The 20453-nt window shown below is 42.9% G+C and overlaps 1 protein-coding gene across 14 annotated transcripts in view; it reads left to right on the top strand.

Annotated features, from left to right (window-relative positions):
* LOC125006285 (inositol 1,4,5-trisphosphate receptor type 1-like) overlaps window positions 1-19726 on the top strand; it is an 87872-nt gene extending 68146 nt beyond the window's left edge. For 10 of the 14 annotated variants that reach the window (XM_047582212.1, XM_047582207.1, XM_047582210.1 and 7 more), the window contains 11 exons: window positions 2-233; window positions 2175-2297; window positions 6779-6954; window positions 7372-7536; window positions 9097-9286; window positions 9467-9559; window positions 10295-10443; window positions 11584-11749; window positions 12685-12845; window positions 16903-17064; window positions 18370-19726. In XM_047582212.1, the coding sequence (XP_047438168.1) occupies window positions 2-233; window positions 2175-2297; window positions 6779-6954; window positions 7372-7536; window positions 9097-9286; window positions 9467-9559; window positions 10295-10443; window positions 11584-11749; window positions 12685-12845; window positions 16903-17064; window positions 18370-18456 (1704 nt within the window). In that variant the 3' untranslated portion in view covers window positions 18457-19726. The remainder of the gene's footprint in view (window position 1; window positions 234-2174; window positions 2298-6778; window positions 6955-7371; window positions 7537-9096; window positions 9287-9466; window positions 9560-10294; window positions 10444-11583; window positions 11750-12684; window positions 12846-16902; window positions 17065-18369) is intronic. The other 4 variants (XM_047582214.1, XM_047582209.1, XM_047582220.1 and 1 more) reach the window with 1 other exon arrangement.
* The last annotated feature ends 727 nt before the right edge of the window (window positions 19727-20453 follow it).

Below are 20453 nucleotides of genomic sequence, written 5' to 3'. Positions count from 1 at the left end.
GATTGTCCGACTGGATCGCACCATGGAGCAGATAGTCTTCCCTGTGCCCAACATCTGTGAGTTCCTCACCCAAGAGTCCAAGCTTCGTGTCTACTACACCACAGAGCGAGATGAGCAGGGCAGCAAGATCAATGACTTTTTCTTGCGCTCTGAGGACCTCTTCAATGAGATGAATTGGCAGAAGAAGCTGCGAGGTACTCAAGAGGCTACTGGTAACACAAACACGGTTCCCTGTGCGTCTTCCTCCTCAACTCTTTATTAGTGCCTTGTTTACACTCTCTGCTCTAGCATCCCTCCAGGCCCGCAAGCCCCTTTCTCACATTAATATCAGGTTCATTTGACATTTTGGCAACATGTGCTAGCAGGAGCTGGGAGCTGACATTCACCCCTCCTCCTCCTCCCCCGCTACGATCATAAAGTCCTCAGCCAAAAAGACAAGTCCAGTGTTTAAAATGGTTAAGAGGACAACATAAAGCCCTGTGTGGCCCTTCAGATGTCATAAATGAAAGCAAATAAAAATATAAAAGTAAAAAGAAAACTGCTCACGGCAACAAGAGTAACCACAGATTAACAGATCTTGGCTCCCTTCCTGGCACCATCAAACAGGTCTAACCAGTCACTTCATGTATGAGCTGTGCCAACCGCAAACAAAACACTGGGGTGTCAACTGCAAACCTGAATGCAAATGGGCACCATTTAGGAAATTAACAAACCGTACAACCAGACAAACGTCACAGTGATGTGGATGCAAACTAAATCCCATGAACTGCTTTTGATGACTGATCCCATAAATGTTGCAGAACCTAACGTGTGAAAGGGGCTGCAGTCCGTCCACTTATCTCTGAACCCTGGAGGAATGGAAGTGGAGAGAGCTTATAAACATTGATAAGTTGTTTATTGAGTTAATTAAAAGCTACGATGTGATAACAGGATATGTTGTAAGTGGATGTTTTCCACCCTGGAGTGAATGTGTTCTGACCTGTCAGTGATGTAGCGGATGACTTACACTGCACAAAAAAAAAAAAAAAACGTGTCTTCACACTGGGAGTCTACGCATAGTTCCTGTATTCTCTTGCTTCATATATATTTTGTAATGAGATCACAGAGACAGGATCCTGTACGGAAGGAAACTATAAACTGAAATGGAAATTCAGCTTTGCAGGTTGCGTTTAGCTCCACTCAGCCAACTCGGATTAAAGCTTGAACTGCTTCCTCTGTGTGCCTCTTTGAGGTCATGCCCAATAAAATATCCATTCTTGTGAATTTCCCTCTGGTGTCGGGGCAGTTCCCTGTTGGCCCATGCTGGTTCTCTCTCAGTATTTGCTTTATTTACATCTCCTCTCTCGTGAGGAGCATGCTGTGGCGTGTCCCATGATCAGGCCTGCAGCGATATCCGTGGTCTATGTAATGTGACGACACGTAGGTAGAGAGAACCACCTCTTTCCTATGCGAATGAATCAGCACAGCTGGAGACCATATTGTTCCGCTGGTGCTAACCACTTGTCATGAATATAGTGACTGCTGCTGCTGAAAGTCCCCACCCGCAGTTCTTCTTTTCTAATGAATAGTTGACCTCAAAATAGCGATGATACTGATCTCCTGACCAAGGCCTTTGCAGGCTGTGCGTGAGTGAGTGTATGCGTTTGTACGCCAGTGTGCATGCAAGTGTGTTTGCCCTCTTTAAAATAGGAAATGTTTGTGAAACATGCACGACAATTTGTGTGGTTTAGTGGGGCCAAGTCATTTCAATAAAAACCTCTGGTTGTTTTAATTATCGTGTTTCACCCCAAAGTCGCAACATTTATAAAATGCACCAAATAATATAACATGTTAAAATGTTTACAACTGAGATTATTTGTTTCGAATTAAGCATTAAAACGAGCCTAAATGCCCAGTTTTTATAGACTTTTTTAACTGCGCTGCTGATGTAATTCAAGGCTTTCGACAACATTTATCTTGCGCTGCGTGCAGCAGAGTCGAGCATCTTTGTCTTCGTTTCGTAATTTTTATTGAAAGTTAATATTATCATGGGGCAGATTGTGATCTTTGGCGTGGAACGCAAATTGTTTAGATGCAAAGCTGTTGTAAACTGGAGTGGTCGTGATGTTTGGATGCTGCAGGCAGTGTGTTGTTTGCAGTTTTAATGACCTGTGCTGACTCACCCTGTCCTACAGCCCAGCCGATCCTGTACTGGTGCTCCAGGAACATGTCATTCTGGAGCAGCATCTCCTTCAACCTGGCTGTGCTCATGAACCTGCTGGTGGCCTTCTTTTACCCTCTGGAAGGTGTCCGTGGAGGTCAGTTACTCCTGAGTTGCACTCTACATCCCATATATTCCAGTGCTTAAAACCACAGGACACGTGATGCTTTGCTCTGCTGCCTATTTACACATGAATTCGCACTTAAGTGGTTAGGACCAAAGGTGTGGAACCACGTCTTTCTCTTTCCTTTCACTCTCTCAGAGAACAACATATATATATATATTTTTTTTTTGTATCATGAAGCCTTGATTGTGATCTGCGTGTTTGTGTATGTGCCCTGTGGTTAACACAATGAGTGTGACTATTGCAACACAGGAAATGGGAGTGAGAGGCACAAACATTAACTCCTAAGGTCAGGGTGGGGCATGAGGCATTGGGTACATATTGTCCTTAATCAGAAACCTGTGTGGCAACGATGAACAAGAAAAGAAATTGGGTTAAGATTTGTTTAGCTCTTTATTTTAGGCTGTGGTTGTTACACCCTCGCATATTTCCCCCCAGGTCCTGGTGCCTGGCAAAAGGTCTGACAGCTCTGTGGAAAGTTCTCCTGTACCAATGCAAGTATTCAAAACTATTAAATTAGCAGCCACGCCCATTTTTCTGCAAGAATTACCAGGTGTGAACCTTCCTCGTCTGTAAATGACACAATAAAATTAAAAAGGCCGCGTGTCGGCCCAGGACTACAAGTTAAAAATCAACCAACATATATCACCCTCTTTTAATCTCTGCCTGAGGTTACTGCCTCGCACAACGCATCAAAATCTCTCTCACTGGTCATAACATGCTGCAGACACTGTAAATATTAGGATTTGTCAAAAATGCATCATGTGGAAAATTAAAGAAAGGTATTATTTGTGGCACAGTTGCAACAGTTTAGATTTTTTTCTGTGCAGTTGGAGTCCAGGAGTTTTCTAAAAGTTTAATGTTCAACTGGTGGAGCACTCTTTTGCTCAGAAGCTTCACATCTCCTAAAAGCGAAAATAAAACCATTCTCAACTCTCGATGGTGGATGACTCTTGACGTAGCAGTTTGCGTCCCAAATGTTTGTGCAGGGAGAATTTATTTATAGGTACGGGCAAGTGATCAGATCAAATAGCATACAGTAAGATGCATTATTAGTGCAAAGCTTCCACAGGACTAAATGGAACATTGTGTGCTCCCGTGCCTGTGGTTTGGGTGTAGCCTCACACCTCCCTAACCAAAGTGAGTTTCACCACAAGTAGAGGTGTGATGAGAATGTAATCCTAGCCGTCGATCTGGATCTCAAGCTGCAGCAGTGTCTCAAAAGAGGAAGGAGGATTAGTTCTTCATTAGGTCCAGACCTGTTTATTGACACGGAGCCCTTCTTCTCTGAGGTTGACGCTGACACGACTTGACACGCAGTCAGATTTCTAGTGTCGTACTCACGCTGGTATTGGTTTGAGTGCTCTTCGTCTCCATATGTATCACTTCTGGTAACTTGGTGTGTGCGTCTGTATGCGAGCGAGTGCGTGCAGACTGTAAATACTGTCTCAACCAGGAAATACAATATCACGCTGCAGCTCTGACTCTGGAGCTTCAGATACAATTGAAAGTGACACCTAACTGATAAGAGTTTGTATGTCAGGTCTCTTTACTGTCATCCAATCCACCACAGTGGATTTTTTGTTTCAGAGAGTTGTGTCTGGGCTGTCGTAGACCTGGCGTAGACACATTTCACTGGTAAAAGGGAAGAAATGAGTGCATGTCGTGGTACAAATTTTTAACAGGGGCCACATGCACCAACCCTCCCCTCCTCCTCCACACTCATATCATCAAATTTGAACACATAACCAAAACTGCACAACAGTGTTGGAAACTTTGATAAAAACCTGTCACAATTGTTTAATTTCAATATTGAAACTGCAGATGGTGTTATACACAACTTGCTTTGAAGCTTCTTAACTAATTCCTGTGTTCCATCCTATTTTTAGCGTCTGGCAAGGAGTTAGCATTTTGCTTCTTAGCGTTTTCACATTGATGCTGATGCTGCATTCATGCCCCATCGGTTATTTTAGTTAAACTGCCTGTCATCGTTTAAGTAAAAACAAAAAAACGTAATTGAGTCATCTGCCATTCACCCTGTTATGAATGTTTTAAACTACATAATTTAACTAAAAACCCAACAGTGAGAACATCTAAGGAAAATGTATACGTGTGTTCGGTTGGTTAAACTATCGTCATTTTAGGAACAATAATAGTTCCCAGTTGTCTTTAATGTATCTGTGTTATGTGAGTGTAACGCCAAGTGCATTTTAACAGCGTATGCATCCAGAAGAAGAGTGGGACAAACATCTCACCAACTCTGAACCAATAAAATCTGAACTTGATTTAAGATAACTTTCTTAAAAACAGACAAAGAAAAGCACCAGACGTCAGATTATTTGTGGGCTCTACATATTTGACCTCGTCTTATTAACCCCTGGTCGTTCAGGTTCTGTGATTTAGCACTGATTTACAGATTTAGATTAGTAGAATCTGGCTGAAGTAAATCTGTTACACCTTGTGACCCGACACCAGAGACGCAAGTCACAGTCTGAATGAATAATTCAGACGATACCAGTTCCTATGGGACGGGACATGTTTTATTTTTTCTTTGTGAAGTAAGAAAACCTGAGCGCGTTTACGTGCAGTTTCGTTTTCCTTTTTTTTTTCTTTGCCGTCTCTTTTTTCCTTTTCCTCTTCTTTTCTTTCAGTTCTTGAGTGCAGCGTTTGTGGAGTTGTGAAAAAGCCGCCACCGTTAAGGCTTTCATTGTTCCAAAGAGAAGACACACACATTGTGATACACATACACTTTCAATTGTTCTGTCTGGGGTCAAACGGCGAGGTCCCTTTTGTTTGAACTTCCCCACAGTGGTATAGAAGAAACACAATAAAAAAAAAAAAAGAGGTTGTTAGCTTAGAAATTCCATGAGGTTTTCAGTGTCGAAGTTTGTTCCAGGACACGACAAGATGGGTTAAGTTTAGTTGACTTCATGGTTACAGAAAGAATCTCAGCCTTAACTTGTGTAGTGCAGAATATGTCCTGATTTCAGTGACACTTCTTTTTCATACTGTTTGTAAAATGTGACTCAAGTAAACACCACAAAGTCCCGTGACACCTTATTGTGCACCCCATTCACATTCCTGTCGGAAGGGTTTCCTGTAGGTGGTTTGTTTAAAGAGAAACTGTGGTTGGGAACCTTTTCCAGTATCAACCAGAGATATGGAAGTCTATGACTACCATTAGTGACCGCACATCTCACGACAGGTTCGTGATGTGCCTCGGGTCACATGTTTGTGTGCACGACTAACTATGTCAAAGTGACTAACAGCCGGCCGCAGACGCTGATATGACGGTGAAGGTAGAGGCAGACATGTAGAGTGTAGTGTAAGTAGTTTAGCGTAAAGGTCAGTCTAACTCATAGCTGCAGAGTAAGCCGGTAAAAGAGATGAATGGCCTCAGACAGTAGGTGTGTGTGTCTCTGTGTTTGTGACGTCCAAGATTCTGTGTCTGCGTTGCATGCCAAGTCCGAGCGAGCCAGTCAGCCTCTTTTGCCGTGCCGTACCGAGGATCATCCTTGATGAAATCTGCTGGAGCCAAGAGTATTTTTAGCCAACAAGAGGTTATGTAACAAGTACCTGTCATGTGATTTGTACCCAGAGTGACGAGGAGGAGGAGGAGGAGGGGGAGGCCTCAGAAGAGAGGTGATCCAGAGTTGTCTTCTTGGAGTTTGAGACTAAAGAGAACCTGACCGACTTCCTTTGCAGCCTAATAAATGGATTCTTATCACAGAGGAATTAGATTAACGCCAGCAATGTGGACCACATCAAAAACCACGAATGCACACACAGAGATAGAGGATAGGGCACGTTCCACGTCATGAGGAAGGTGTAGTGAAACAAAGAACACGCGGACCTCGTAGAGAGAAGTTAAACACTTCTCCTCTGGTGGGAAACAACACCAGTGTATAGAATTTCCAAAATGCAAATGAACAGAATTGGAAAAATTCTAAAGAAGCATCTTCCTTTACTACAACTATGATGATGTTTACACCTGGTATTAATAAGTGAACCTGTCACTAGTGGACAGGTCTAAGTAATTCTGCTGAGGAGAAGGCGTCTCCAGTATCTACTTAGCATGTGTCTTACTTCCTTCAGTCATATGCAAGTAAACACATTTCAGGAAGCTTCCCTTCACACAGTAATGTCACAGCTTTAAATATACACAGCTGGGAGACTGTAAAACCTCACAAATTTAAAAAAAGCCTGAGGACGGTGTGAAGCAAGATATTTATCTGTTGTTTTTTCCGTGTTTTAGTTGCATTCACACCCTAAAAATGTGTTCTGCCAACTTCGAAACATTCACCTTGATTCAACTCTTCTTTTCTGGTTAACTGTAGAGGAACTGATGCGGAGGAATGTGACGTCTGTCACTTCTGAGTACTTGGAACAACGTTTGAAGAGTTAAAAGTAATTGACTCACATCCTCTTCCTAATGCGACTTCCTCCATCTTCAGGCACTCTGGAGCCCCATCTCTCTGCCCTGCTGTGGATGGCCATGCTGGTGTCCCTGGCTATTGTCATAGTCCTGCCTCAGCCTCACGGTGTACGGGCGCTCATCGCCTCCACCATCCTCCGCCTCATTTTCTCCGTGGGCCTGGAGCCCACGCTGCTCCTACTGGGAGGCTTTAATGTAAGTGTGCACCAGCGCGTTCTGAGGATGTTTGCCGTCAGATTCGCTTTAATTCTCAATAGATGGTTGAGTGAAATTTGCTTTGGCACGAGGCACGGTCACATGCCACGAGCTAAAGTTACTCATGGAGGAATAACGCGAACACAGTGCAGGGACACTATGACTCCTGGTAGTGTAGCACAACATTCAGCCTAGATTTTGCATTCCAGCGAACATGCAGACGCACATGAGGTCGTATTGTAGCTGCTAATAGACGTGTCACTCATACTGCAGCAGTTAGGTGTGAAGCATAAGTGGGAGATTCCACTCTGGCAGTCGACCACATTCCACTTTATTTTTAGTTGTTTGAACAAATCCTTATTTTACTCAGTTTGAACCCACTGGCTGTTCTTCCTGTGTGTTTCCATTGTCCTTCAGTTTTGTAATAAGGTCATCTTCCTGACGAGCTTCGTGGGGAATCGAGGAACCTTCACCCGTGGATACAAAGCCATGATCATGGACGTGGAGTTCCTCTACCACCTTCTCTACCTGATCATCTGCGGCCTTGGAGTCTTTGTCCATGTCTTCTTCTACAGCCTGCTAGTATGTGGGACACAAAAACATGTATCCCTAAATTCACCGATCAGCCACGACATTATGACCACTGACAGGAGAAGTGAACCGTCAGTGTTCTGCCGGGAAACTTTTGGACCTGGCATTCATTCATGTGGTGCGTACTTAGACATGTAGCACCCACCTGGACCAGACTAGCCCCCCCTTCGATCCCATAGCAATGACACCATCCCCTGCAGGATGCAGCCTAACACAGATTAAGGAACAACTCAAAATAAAACCATGAAGAACATCACCAGGTGTTGACCTGACCTGCAAATTCACTAGATCCCAAACCGATCAAGTATCTGTGGGATGATTGTCATGACCCAGCTCATGGGCCGTGACAGAAAGATACACAGTAACGTAACATTAAAGAAATCTATTTATAACAAACAAAGATATATAATAACAATGAAAGCGTACCACATGGGTGGGGTGTGGGTGTCAGTGTTTTTATCAGTGTGTCTATTAATGGGTGGAACAAAAGACAGACAGAGAAATGGGAGTTGACAGCCACTTCCTAAATAGGCCACCCACTGGGAGACTGGTCAGGTGCTCCCAGTTCACCTGACTAGACTCCGCCTACCAGCCAGGTACCTGAAAGACAAAGCAACAAAGGAAACACACCAAAACAGGCCCTGCTAGGCAGGAGGCCGTCACAAGTGCATTTACATGCAGAGCTTAATGGAGCTATGCTCTAAATTCGACTTTCTGACTATAGTCCAGTTTACGTGCAGCGCTAGAAAATCGAATAACTGTTTTCCTTCTCCACACTAGGTGGCGATACGTGTCTTTTTAGCGGGATAATACCACGTTAATACGGCCCGATTTCCGGGTGACCTATTACGTGACATAATAAACAGGAGTCGTTCATGCTGCAGACCGGCATCTTAAATAACAACCAGACAGATAATACTACGTTTTTAATCTCGTACGTAATATTCGCGCTACTTCTGATGCAGGTAAGATCCGAGCTATCAGTTCTTCTAGCGGCTCCGTTTAGCTTCTTTTTCTTCTGCGAGCGGCTTTCTTGGACGTTTTTGTTCCGGGGTCACATGCCAGCGCAGCGGTTGTGGCGCATGCGCATACGCATCATCCGATCAATACTGCGATTAAGCCGTATACATGGTGGAGAAAAAAACGAATTCCTATCGCAGTATCTGGGCGTCTCGATCGCATAGTGAGAACTCCATGAGAACTTTAATAGGAGTAACGTGTTTATGTTCACTTAAGTTCTCCTGTTATAGTCCGATTAAGGCAATAATTAGTTTTTTTTTATTCACGTGCTTGTAAACAAACAGAGGCCCCTCCCCTCAAACACCCCCATTAACATTCAACATCCTCAGAAGGCCCATGTCCATTCTCTGATGAGACCCAACTGAGGCAACAAGAGAGACCTGTACAACATGAGGAAGGTGGTCATAATGTCATGTATGATCGGTGTAAAAAATATTAACACTACTTCTGGATGAACATGTTAAATTTGTATTATATATAAAGAGAAACGTGAGATTTATTTGGTCGTTTCTGAATCCTTCCTCTTTCCAGCTCTTTGATCTCGTCTACCGAGAAGAGACTTTGCTGAACGTAATAAAGAGCGTCACCCGCAACGGTCGCTCTATCGTTCTGACCGCCGTTCTGGCCCTCATCCTCGTCTACCTCTTCTCTATTGTGGGCTACATCTTTTTCAAGGACGACTTCATTTTGGCTGTCGACAGGATACCCAACAAAACACTAGGTATGTTGAAAATCAAGTCTCCTTCCTTCCCCTAGTTCTTGAACTCACTGACCCACACAACTCACAGTGATCAGGTGACCTCCCGTATGCCTGGGAAACACGTGGATCACCTACGCTACAATATAGTGCGTTTCACTTGCTGTTTGTGCATAATGTCGTGTCTTGTTCTCGTCTGGACAGAACATGGAGCCAGTATGGTGGGAGAGTTCTTCTCTGGAGGAGCGTGTCAAAAAGAAAATGGAGAAAACTGTTCAACAGAGGCCGTGATGGATGGTATGTGTATGTGTGGAGTCTTTTCAACAGGGTCAACAAGTTCATTCCACTTTGAAACATTTGAATTGTTTTTTCTTTTTTTAGTTTGCAAGGTTTGCAAGAAGTTGTGTTTGTGTGGTTCTGTTTGTCGGTGTATTTGAAGGTCCTCAGAAGATTTGTGACTCACCCGCTGAGCTGAAAATCTGGGCAGGAGTTAGCAGGAGGTCATGGGATTTAAACCGGCCGGGGTAACTAGGGTCTTTCAGGGAGCTACGGGAAACATAGGGGTTTAGATTCTTTGTGGTCTGAGAGGACCGACCCTAAGACCTGATGTAGCGGCTCAGGTTGAAAGGTCAGGGCTTAATTAGCATCAGGTCGGCGGGTCCACTCGGTGATGGCACTGGAGCCCAAACAACGAACTCTGGCAAACTGGCTAACCTTGATGCAGCGCCTCCAAATTGATCAGTGTTGAATCCTCAAGCTGCCTGGAGGCCGGCCTCGTCTAGGAATTCCAATCCCTTATCACCAGGATGGCTAATTATATTAGTCTGGTGACTTGTTTGAGAAAAATTCCCAGTCTCATTAAGCTCACGCAGGCCCTCGATGGCACTGATTCAATAAACCAATAACAGTAGCATTGGTTCTATATTGGATTTAAATTGTTCTATTCTAGTGAGTCTCATTTTCATGGATTAGTTTAGTTTTTTTTTTTTTGATACATAAAAGGAATGTGATTATTGGGGTATGTCTCCGTAGCCTCCCTTTCCATCCAGCCGTCAGCAGTGGTGATTGAGGACAAGGAGCGAACGTGTGACTCCTTGCTCATGTGCATTGTCACGGTGTTGAGTCACGGCCTCAGGAGTGGAGGAGGAGTCGGGGACGTCCTGCGGAAGCCGTCTAAAGAGGTACGAAGAACAGAAACACGACAGTAGAGAAAGAAACAGAATGCCTCAAAACCTGCTTCCACATTCCCCGAAGGCAAATGCAAAGATTAAATTAAGCTGAATCCAATTAAAGTCGCCGTTCATGTCGTCATGAACAAAACCTTTTCATTTCCTCTAACTTCAAAAAGTGCGTTATATATTTGACCCAATAAACAAAAAATAGAACTGGTGACTAATTTTATATCCTGTGGCTTGTGTAAAGGGCGGTGTAGGCGACGGTATGCGTGAATGACAGATGTGCTCTGTGGAAAGTTCACAGGGGTTGCGGAAGGGGGTCTTTCATAACTCCAGACATGCCAGAAAACGCGTTAATGCTGCTTATCCGGGATGAAGACAAGCTCGTACACCACCACAGCATGCTTTAGATCTGCAGCTTGACCCACAGAATGAGGGCATGTCTCACACAGATTTATATAAACGTACTTAGCTTAAAATGAATCTAAATTCTCCATTCTGTTTTCAGTCGCGTTAGGTTGCGTACGTATAGCTCACACTGTACACAGAGATGTCACTATGACTCAGCTCAACGTGTTATTCTGAGGGAAGGCTTATAAATTCAGTGTCTATTTACAGACTGCGAAGACAGCTTTTATTTCTCCTTGTACGGTAAATAAGATATTTCCTAGTTCTAAATAAAGACCTGACCTATTTAAGACTGCAATCGTTCAGTCGATGCATGTGCAGAGTTCACATTTATGCGCTCACCTTAAGAATCGGTTCTAAAACTCATGCAAATGAGTGTGAGTCGTGGTCCAAGTGAAACCTCTGGCATGCGTGTGTCCAGCTTCTGTGTGCAACTGAATACAGAACAATTAGGAAGATTTAGGAATCAGATGATCAGCAAAATGGTGATTAAAGCAAATCAACTCAAACACAAACAACATGTTAATCAGAGTTTGTTCATATATGAGCTCAGCGATGAGCTGGAAAACCTGTGAATGGCCGAGTAACGGACTTATTCTAATGTACACGTGTGCTCTGTGCAACCGGTTGAATTGCTAAACTGACCGATTATTTCCTCTCGAGTGTGGGTGCAGCTCATGAGCTCATTTTGCTTTGCTTACAGAAGGTTTGTGGCTTTTCTTTTTTTATCTTCAACAGGAACCTCTGTTTGCAGCCAGGGTTATCTACGACCTGCTCTTCTTCTTCATGGTCATAATTATTGTCCTCAACCTTATCTTTGGTGTCATCATCGATACGTTCGCCGACCTGAGGAGCGAGAAGCAGAAGAAAGAGGAAATCCTGAAGACGACATGTTTTATTTGCGGTGAGCGGATAAATGAAGACACGTTCTCACTGCCGTCTTGTCTTCAGTCTGTACGGTGATTTAGAAATGACTGATTAAATACTGTCTTGTTTTTACTATTCGAGCCATTCCGCTGACTCAGCAGACACCAATTCTTTTCACCTTTATGGGAATGTGACTCACGACCTTTGACACATCTTTTTCTGTGTTTTTCCTCTCACTGCTGTATCTTAGTCGTACTCCCTTCTTGGAATTTAAAAAGTCAACTGCCGTCTCGGTTCCACTCGTGCTGAAGCTGCAGCTGTGAAGTGTGAACGCCGAGGCTCGCAGATGACGACGAAATTAAGAGAAATCCAACGAGTGGTCCGCTCTAGCACGAGCGCGCTGCTGCAGCTTCACGTCAGGGTTGTTTGCAAAATGGGGGCTGTTGTTCTGGGTAAACAAGCAACGCCTCCTCTTCCCAGAATGAATAGTTAGTCATGGGAGGTGTTGCTGGGGAGGAGGAGTGTTTCTTCCTGTTCCCATATGATTCTTGACCACGTTAGACTGTACCAATGCTCGGGCGCCGGCCTCGTCAGTCACCAAACAGTCCCTTCTCTGCGTTTCACCTGAATAGTCAGCTGTCCAGATTGTGTTTGGCAACTCTTTTGTTGTGTGTGCATTACTGGGTGGGACGAGCACTGTGTTGACTTTTTAGTAAATCTCACTTCTACTTCTTGTTTTTTTTTCAGTCAGTCGTCCTCATTTAGGTCACAAGAACTATTATGTCATCTAGCAACTCACAATATAGTCAGTGTATTGCTTCACTCTTCCTGAGAACTGAGAGTAATGTTTATTTGGTGTGTGTGTGTGTGTGTGTGTGTGTGTGTGTGTGTGTGTGTGTGTGTGTGTGTGTGTGTGTGTGTGTGTGTGTGTGTCTGTGGTATTTGTTTCGTATTATTTTTTATGATTCTCAGGTTTGGAGAGAGACAAGTTTGACAATAAGACAGTAACTTTTGAAGAACACATCAAAGTGGAGCACAACATGTGGCACTACCTGTTCTTCATCGTCCTGGTGAAGGTGAAGGACTCGACCGAGTACACGGGCCCAGAGAGCTACGTGGCTGAAATGATCAGGGTAAGGGAGACGCCATTCACGTCACATGTTATAGGTAACGTAAAGAGGCCGTGTTAGAAAGGTATCAGGTCTTAAAAGGCCTGAGAAGGTATAAAACATCTACGCCTTTAGAGTCGGTAGAAAATGAACATAAAATAAACGTATTCGTCCATCAGTTTCCAGGTCTGGATGAGGTGAGATCAGCTGCTAGTTTTCCTTCAGCGTGACGTATAAAATACTTAATCTGTGGTTCTAAACATTAAATTCGTGTATGTACTATGTACATCTTCCTCGTCGTCTTGCGAAGTTCACGTAATAATTCATGTGCGGCTCAACAACGACATGTGCAGACGTACCGTGCAACAGTGCGTCAGCTGCCGCTGTGGTCTTTACTGAGGTTAACCTTCATTCTTGAAGAACATTGTAGGCGACGTGACATTATGACTCCAGTGTTCAGGTTTATATGAGATTGGACAGGACTGATTATCGCAGCCTGTTTGTTTCCTGTGCTGGCGATGGGCTGTTGTTTTTTTTTTTTTAAATAATAATAAAAAAACTCATTCGCCCCAGACTATGAGGACTGCGTTATGTAATCCCTGTCTCCGTGTCCTTGAATCCCTCCAAAGTATTATCACATCAGTCTGGAGAATTAACTTTCAGACAGAGTCGGCCATCTGCATAAAATGTGTTAATCCCCTAAAGCAGCCATGCCTCGGTAACCGTTAAACACACACACATGATGAGCACTTAGACCCACTGGGGCTGTTTTACTCCATATATATCACTCTGTGAACATATATAATTGTTATAATATTATGATATTATAGTGTTTGAGATGACGAATATGAAACTGACGAACGTATATTTGTGCTTTTATGGTACTCGTTTTTCAATCAGATGACATCTGTGGAAATCTGCCATTTAAAAAAAAAAAAAAAAGAAAGAAACAGAAACCAGAAAAAAAAATATTTGTTTTCATTGATGCATCACACTGGCTGCGTCTGAGCAATTACAAAGCGTTTTAACTGCCAAAGGAAAGCCCCTTCTTCTGAAGTGGTTGCTTCCCTGACGCACTTGTGCTGCTGTCAGTTTCTGACACACTTTCTTATGAGATGCCATTTAGCCTCCTTTCTCGTCTTTTAGCCCTGATCAGATACGCTTCGTCTTGTGAGGAACCACCTGATTTGGGATTAACCTCCATTCTCTCCCTCGTTAACCTTGCACCCCGCTGAGCCAAAATGAGTTTGTGGAGGATGCCCTCTGAACGGCGGGCTGAAGGGGGGCAGGCTGAGCAGAAAAGGTGCACATTATGTGAAAGACCCCGATGACCCATCAGCTGACACAGTCGTCCCTCATTAAGTCTCAGCTTCACATGCAAGTGTTTAATGCCGAGCCTCCTCGTCCTTTTGTCCCCAAAGGTTGTTGAGTTCGCGGAATCTGGGAGAATGGGTTCCACTGCTCTGCGTTTTACGTAGTTGTTGTTTTTGGTACATGTCTGGAAGATTTGATCTTTGTTTGATAGACGCAGACAGAAAATACAGAATGATTGAAGGTTCAAGGCGTTTATTGTGGCGTGCACAGTGAAAATAGCAGCTCAGACCATGCAAGCAAATCCTCTCCATGCAAGTCTCCCTCACTGATCAGTATTAAATCAGTCAAAGAAATATAAAGACCTACAAAAGCAAGCTGCAAACTGGATGGAAAATCCAGTAAACATCACATGCATGTACGATGCGTTCGTTCTGCGCAACACAGAGAAAACTCGATTAAATGCCTCAATTACTTTTAGCTTTTTGTACCTGACATTATTCATCTGTGATTTCCATCAGCAAAGAAATGTGCAAGGGCATTTTTTCTTTCAATCAGTACAGCCGTTCTCCCACTGTGTTTCGATTTATTTGATGCAGCAGTACCATGGAAGAAGCAACAGGACAGAAGGGGGTGTAGAAGTCAGACTAGTCTGACAATGACTGGGACTGACGTCAATTGTGGAGGGCTCTGGGTGAAATGTCACATCTAAGGTGTAAAAAGGATGATGCGAGGTTCACGCTCGGTGCCCTAATTCTTGTTGTGTCCGATACTGAAACACGCCCCTGCTCCATGAGCAGATTTCAAACACTTTCTGAGTCACAGCAGAGAAAAAAAAAAACTTAAACCATATCTGCGTGTGTGTTTAGACGTGTGATATTTTTTTGGCATTTATTTGCATATTTGTGTAGTGAGTGGGCTGTCAGCTCATCAGGTGGCTTGTGGCATGACTGTGACGTTTTCTGTTGGGTTTTTAACCACACAGCATCCTGTTTCTCTGTCATGGCCTCTGCGGTTTTAATAATGAAAAATGTACTTCCGTCATTTCCATTGAACCAGCGTGTTGTAGAGTCTTAAGTCGTGCCTGCACTTATCAGTTTACTGGAAGTGCTTGCATTTGTAAACAGTGGATGGAAAGGGGGCCGGGCTGCTGGTGCCAAAGTCGTCAAGCAAACACACACACACACACACACACGTGTGCGTTTGTATGGAAATGACCCTTTTTTTTTAAGAAGAAGAACCGAGTGTGTGCAAAACACTATACGTGATTATCATCATATGACAGGCTTGAAAAGCACCGTGCTTCATATAATAAGAAAAACAGCACATGCTTAGTCCTTTTCATATGCAACAACAAGCATATTGCGAGAAGCCGAAGCCGGGTTCAGATCTAGGTAAACACAGCCTGTCGCTCTTTGCATTCAGGAAGGGGAACTTGCTCACAGACGTCCTCTTCTCCTTTCAGAATGAGTTTGTGCTACTCATTATCTTAGTGTTGTGTGATTCCCCTCAGGCTGTCGTCTGACCCAGGATGGCGTTTGTGGTTTGCACGGCCACCTCACTCGCCCCTACGTCTCCAAATCGACCGCTGAAACCTGGGGACTTTTTCAGCCCAGTTCTTTGGCACTGCAGCGTTTCTAGCCAGTGACCTCAGCGGCTGTGCAGCATCCTCCGCCTTTCATTCATGCAGACGCGTTTGTGCCCACTGCAGATGCATGACGGCGACATGGATGTGTGCTCGCGAAGAATTAAACTTAGACGGTTCACGTGACTTTGTTTTTTTTGGGTTTTTTTTTTTGGGAGAGCACATAATGGCATGGCATGTAGTGGTCACTGCCAGAGGAGGTAGAAGCGTGAAAGAATGCAGCAGGGTGACTCTCAGACTCTCAGATATGTCGAGCAGAACACGACACACTCTGAGGAGGCTGCTGGGTTTCTTTCGCATTTGTGAGCTAAGTGCATTAAAGTCTCATTTTAGTGAATTTAGAAAGAGAATAACAGAAGAGAATTTAGTTTTATCTGTAAGAAACACTTTTCTTACAATCCTTATAAATTCAGTCCTGGTTGTAAATATATAAACGAATAAAAAACAGAAAATAATAATTAAGAAAAATCCGTCACACACATATTCCAGCCTTCGCTTGGACGTGTCTTTAATAATAAACAGAAATGAAATTAAATGAACTGCCTCTGTGACACATTTACTGAGCTCTGACTAAAACACATGCTGGTGCTTGTGTTGGCTCGTGCTGAAGCCGGTGCGGTACTGGTGTGAAGAGTTCTCATTCATGACGCTGTACGGTACCTTTCAGTGAACATTACTGCAGCTAGATTTCCGTGCTTGTTCTCACAGGTCTCGTCTGCGGGTGACAGGAGCTTTGAGCCTTTATCTGAGGGAGCGTATGTGAAGTCAGACGAAGCGGTTTCCTAGTCTTGCTTTTTGTTTTTGTCAGTTTTAATGCATGTACAGCAACACCAGGCGTGACAGAAACATGTCACCGACCAGTGAACTACCTGCTATGAGTGATTTCAAGAATGCCTGCATGTCCCGTGTGATTCTAATATGGAAAGTCCCATCATGATTAGTTTGATTACACTTTCAGTGCGAGGTTCAAATCACTGCACCCAGGTCTGAAAAACACAAGACAGACGTGTGTTTGTACAGAAATCTGTCACTTCTTAGACCGAAGCCTGTACCAGAGAGTGTGATGAATCAGTTAAGTTAGGTTCTTATTCCTTGCCGCTAATTATCCAGATTTGTGTTCGACAGGAGCACAACTTGGACTGGTTTCCACGCATGCGGGCCATGTCCCTGGTCAGCAGCGATGCGGATGGGGAGCAGAACGAGATCAGGAACCTGCAGGAGAAACTGGAGTCCACCATGAAGCTGGTGTCCAACCTCTCGGGCCAGCTGACCGAGCTCAAAGAACAGGTCGGTGTGACGGGTGGCAAGTCGCTGAGCTTTGACGTCTGATGCTTTGATGTTTGGGGAAAGTGGAATGAGTGGCAGATGTTTCTGTTAAGGAGTCGACAGCTGACGTCGGTTTGTTCACTCGCCGCTCGCTGCCCTTTGCTTAGTAAAAGCAAAAGGTGATGAGTCATAGTTCACAACACGGCTCGCGAGGCTCTTAATGTGATTTTATTTCAAACACTGACATTAGTTTGGAAACATGTCATTATTGACCCGTTAGCAAAGATTGGTGCTTTCATTTTTCTTATTTACCTCTAATTTAATGCCTTGAGTGTTTTTCTTCTCCTATCATCATGGTCCTGTGAGAGAAGACAACTGTATGTTGCACAATAAGGCAAATAAAGGTTACAATTACACAATTTCTGTTTCTAGTAAACAGAATTGTAAAAAAAAAAAAAAAAAAAAAAATGTCGTTAGTCCTGAAATGACAACTTTCTGAGAGGAAGTGAATGTCTCGAGACATTTTGACCCAGACAGAAGGAAATGATTATTTGTCAAGGGCACATTAGCATCAGTCACATTTCACTGCAGCTTCACCAAATTCACCGTCCGTCCAGTTTGGGCCTCTTTTAAAATGATTTGATATAAAAAAAAAAAGCTTCATAAAGGAGGACGTGCAGAATTTAACTGTTCTACTTTGTTATGAGCCGATAAAAAGAAGATGACGGGAAAATTGTGCAACCGGATGTTTCTAGAATGGTTCACTCCAAAGAAAATAGTTTAATTGAGAAAAATACCGAGCAAAAAAGGGTCTGCATTTTACTGCCGAGTTCAAACTTAGTGTGCTTACATGATATTTTCCTCTAACACGAATTATTTCTTCTGCCACACTCATTACAGGACCACGCTTCCTCTCACTTTTAATATCGTTGCGTTTCAGTGCTAAGGTGCAAATCACTACCTTATGTTAATTAAAGTTAATTCTTAGCAGAAAAGCCATTCTCTTTCCTTCTGCTATAAAGGTTAACACCTGTGTTATGACTCATGTGCTTTGCTTGATCTCTGAAATTTCTATTGACTCACTCTCAGTCTTAGTAGTTTACATTCTTCTACTTTCCTCAGAAGACGCTCAGTAAAGTGGATGACAAAGTCGTCAGGATTTCAGATCAACTCGTTTCTTTTGAGCCGAGAGTCCGTGCGGCGTTTCTTTCCTCAGAGCGAAGCAGAGGACGGTAGAGGACGGTAGAGGAGAGGAGGATGTGCATGGCGGCAGGTGCAGCGTGTTTTTATTAATTTTTTTGAATGTGTTATCTGTGCCTTCTTCAGATGACAGAACAGAGGAAGCAGAAGCAGAGGATCGGCCTGTTGGGACACCCTCAGCACCTGAACGTCAACCCCCAGCAGCCGGCGTGAGGGCCGGGGAGGGGCGGCGTGAAGACGCCGGGACGGAGCTCGCAGTCCTCACCCCGAGGTTGCACATAATGTATACTGCACTGAGTGTCACTTAGAACGGTAGGGAAACACTGTAACATAGATAGTCATAACGCGACGTGTAGCTGTGCCCCACGCACCAGTTACCCCGGGGCGGTAACACACACCCATCTCGTTCTGTTCAGTTGGAGTCGGTGCCAAACGCTCTAGAAATAAATCAGATTTCTCATCACATGGCCTTTCACAGGTTCAACTTGAAACACGATAATGTTGACTGGACAGGAATGAGTCTTTTCCTTCTATTATGTTCTTTTTTTTAATTCTTCTTATTATCATTTCACTTTAATGATTTCTGTTTATATTTCTGGCTTACTGAGCAGTATTAAATGTCTTATTTTTCTATGTTGTGCAATATATTAACTTAAATATGCAACCTCACCGGTGTGTGGATTTAAGTTCCATCAACTACGTCTTATTTAAAAGTTTTGGGCCAATGTTTTTGTACTTTACCGTCACTGGATAGATTAGGAAGCTCTTGGTTTGTCTGTACTTGCACAAAAAAAAAAAAAAATAGAGCTAATATTTAATAAGCTGGCCTTCTTGATTTTACATTTCTTTTATTTCTTAACAATGTGCATACTTCCTGAGTGACTTCTGCACTCCATAGAGATAGTACATATATATATATATATATATACACATATATATATATTTATGGTGTGAGAGCGGTAGTTTGGTTTCACCTGTGTAAATCCAACGGTGTCACGTCTCAGTAACTTATTTTATGATAAATCCGCTTTCTTATTTAACAGGGTTGTAAAAGACATTTAGAATATTATTTAAACCGTCACTCATGCTATAACAGTTTGCTCAGGAGTTGTGTAATTTATACAGTAATAAAAATCATGGGCAGAATTTCCCCCTTCTCCCTTTTTGTTTTTTGCAAACTTGCTCCATTTGTGCCTGTCGTCGTCCTCCAGCTGAGTCTCAAACATTTGCTGCTTTTCTCTAACTTTTAAGTTCCTAAAACATGTTAGTTCAACTATTTATTTATTTTATTTTATTTTATTTTTTTGGACTATATATGTGTAAATAAGGTTTGTTGCTTACCTTCGCTTTTGTATAGAAAAAAATGAGCTGAAGAAAAAACTCTTACTTATGTATGTTAAGACGAAATAAAATGTAAGCACTGTCAATTTGTATAATAAAGTAGAATTATTTATTAAACTGGATGTAATTATCCTTTACTTCACACACCGTGTTTGTGTGTTTATTGATCATTGTGTGGCGTTATGGGACTACGGTAAAATGGGATTTTTATTTTTTCATCTTTAAAGAGGATTTCAACGCCCTCTGTTACTCATGACTCACTCGTCTTCATGCTGCCGTTTTGTCCTTTATTTAGTTCAGCTATGTTTAAAACGCAGTAAAATGTGTCAACACTCCGTTAAAAGCGTGAATATAAAGACAGATCATACTTGGAGGAAACTGTGGAGACGTAACTTCAATTTCTTGTGACAATCATCAACCCGTTCTTCGATGTGTAACGCATGGATTGTTGCAGGAATTCCTGTCAGCATTTCCCACTTCAAAAAATAAACTGGGCCACATCCTGAGTTAATCTTCCGGCTTTTGGAGAAACCGTCTGTGCTGACTGGAAACCGTGCCTCCTTTTGTCTGTGTGTAATCTGAAGATTGAGCATTGCATATATCCTCATTAGTCAGGGACTTTCCTGGAAGACTGTTTACAAGTCTCAGGAAGAATCATCTACAGCCAAAATGATTTTATTTATTTGTTTTATTTTTATATAAATATATATATAAAGATGACGAAATAAACTGCAGCAAAGCACGTCTATTTATTCGTCTATTTATTGCAGTCATAAATGTAGAGGTGACCTAATAATGTGCCAGTGAGACTGAATTTAACTGAAGGCAAAGAGTCATTAGTAGAACTAAAAAGATTTGTGGAATAATCT

The sequence above is a fragment of the Mugil cephalus genome, chromosome 4 (assembly GCF_022458985.1).
Source record: "Mugil cephalus isolate CIBA_MC_2020 chromosome 4, CIBA_Mcephalus_1.1, whole genome shotgun sequence".
Lineage (NCBI taxonomy): Eukaryota > Metazoa > Chordata > Actinopteri > Mugiliformes > Mugilidae > Mugil > Mugil cephalus.
This window is presented reverse-complemented; position numbering and strand designations above follow the sequence as displayed.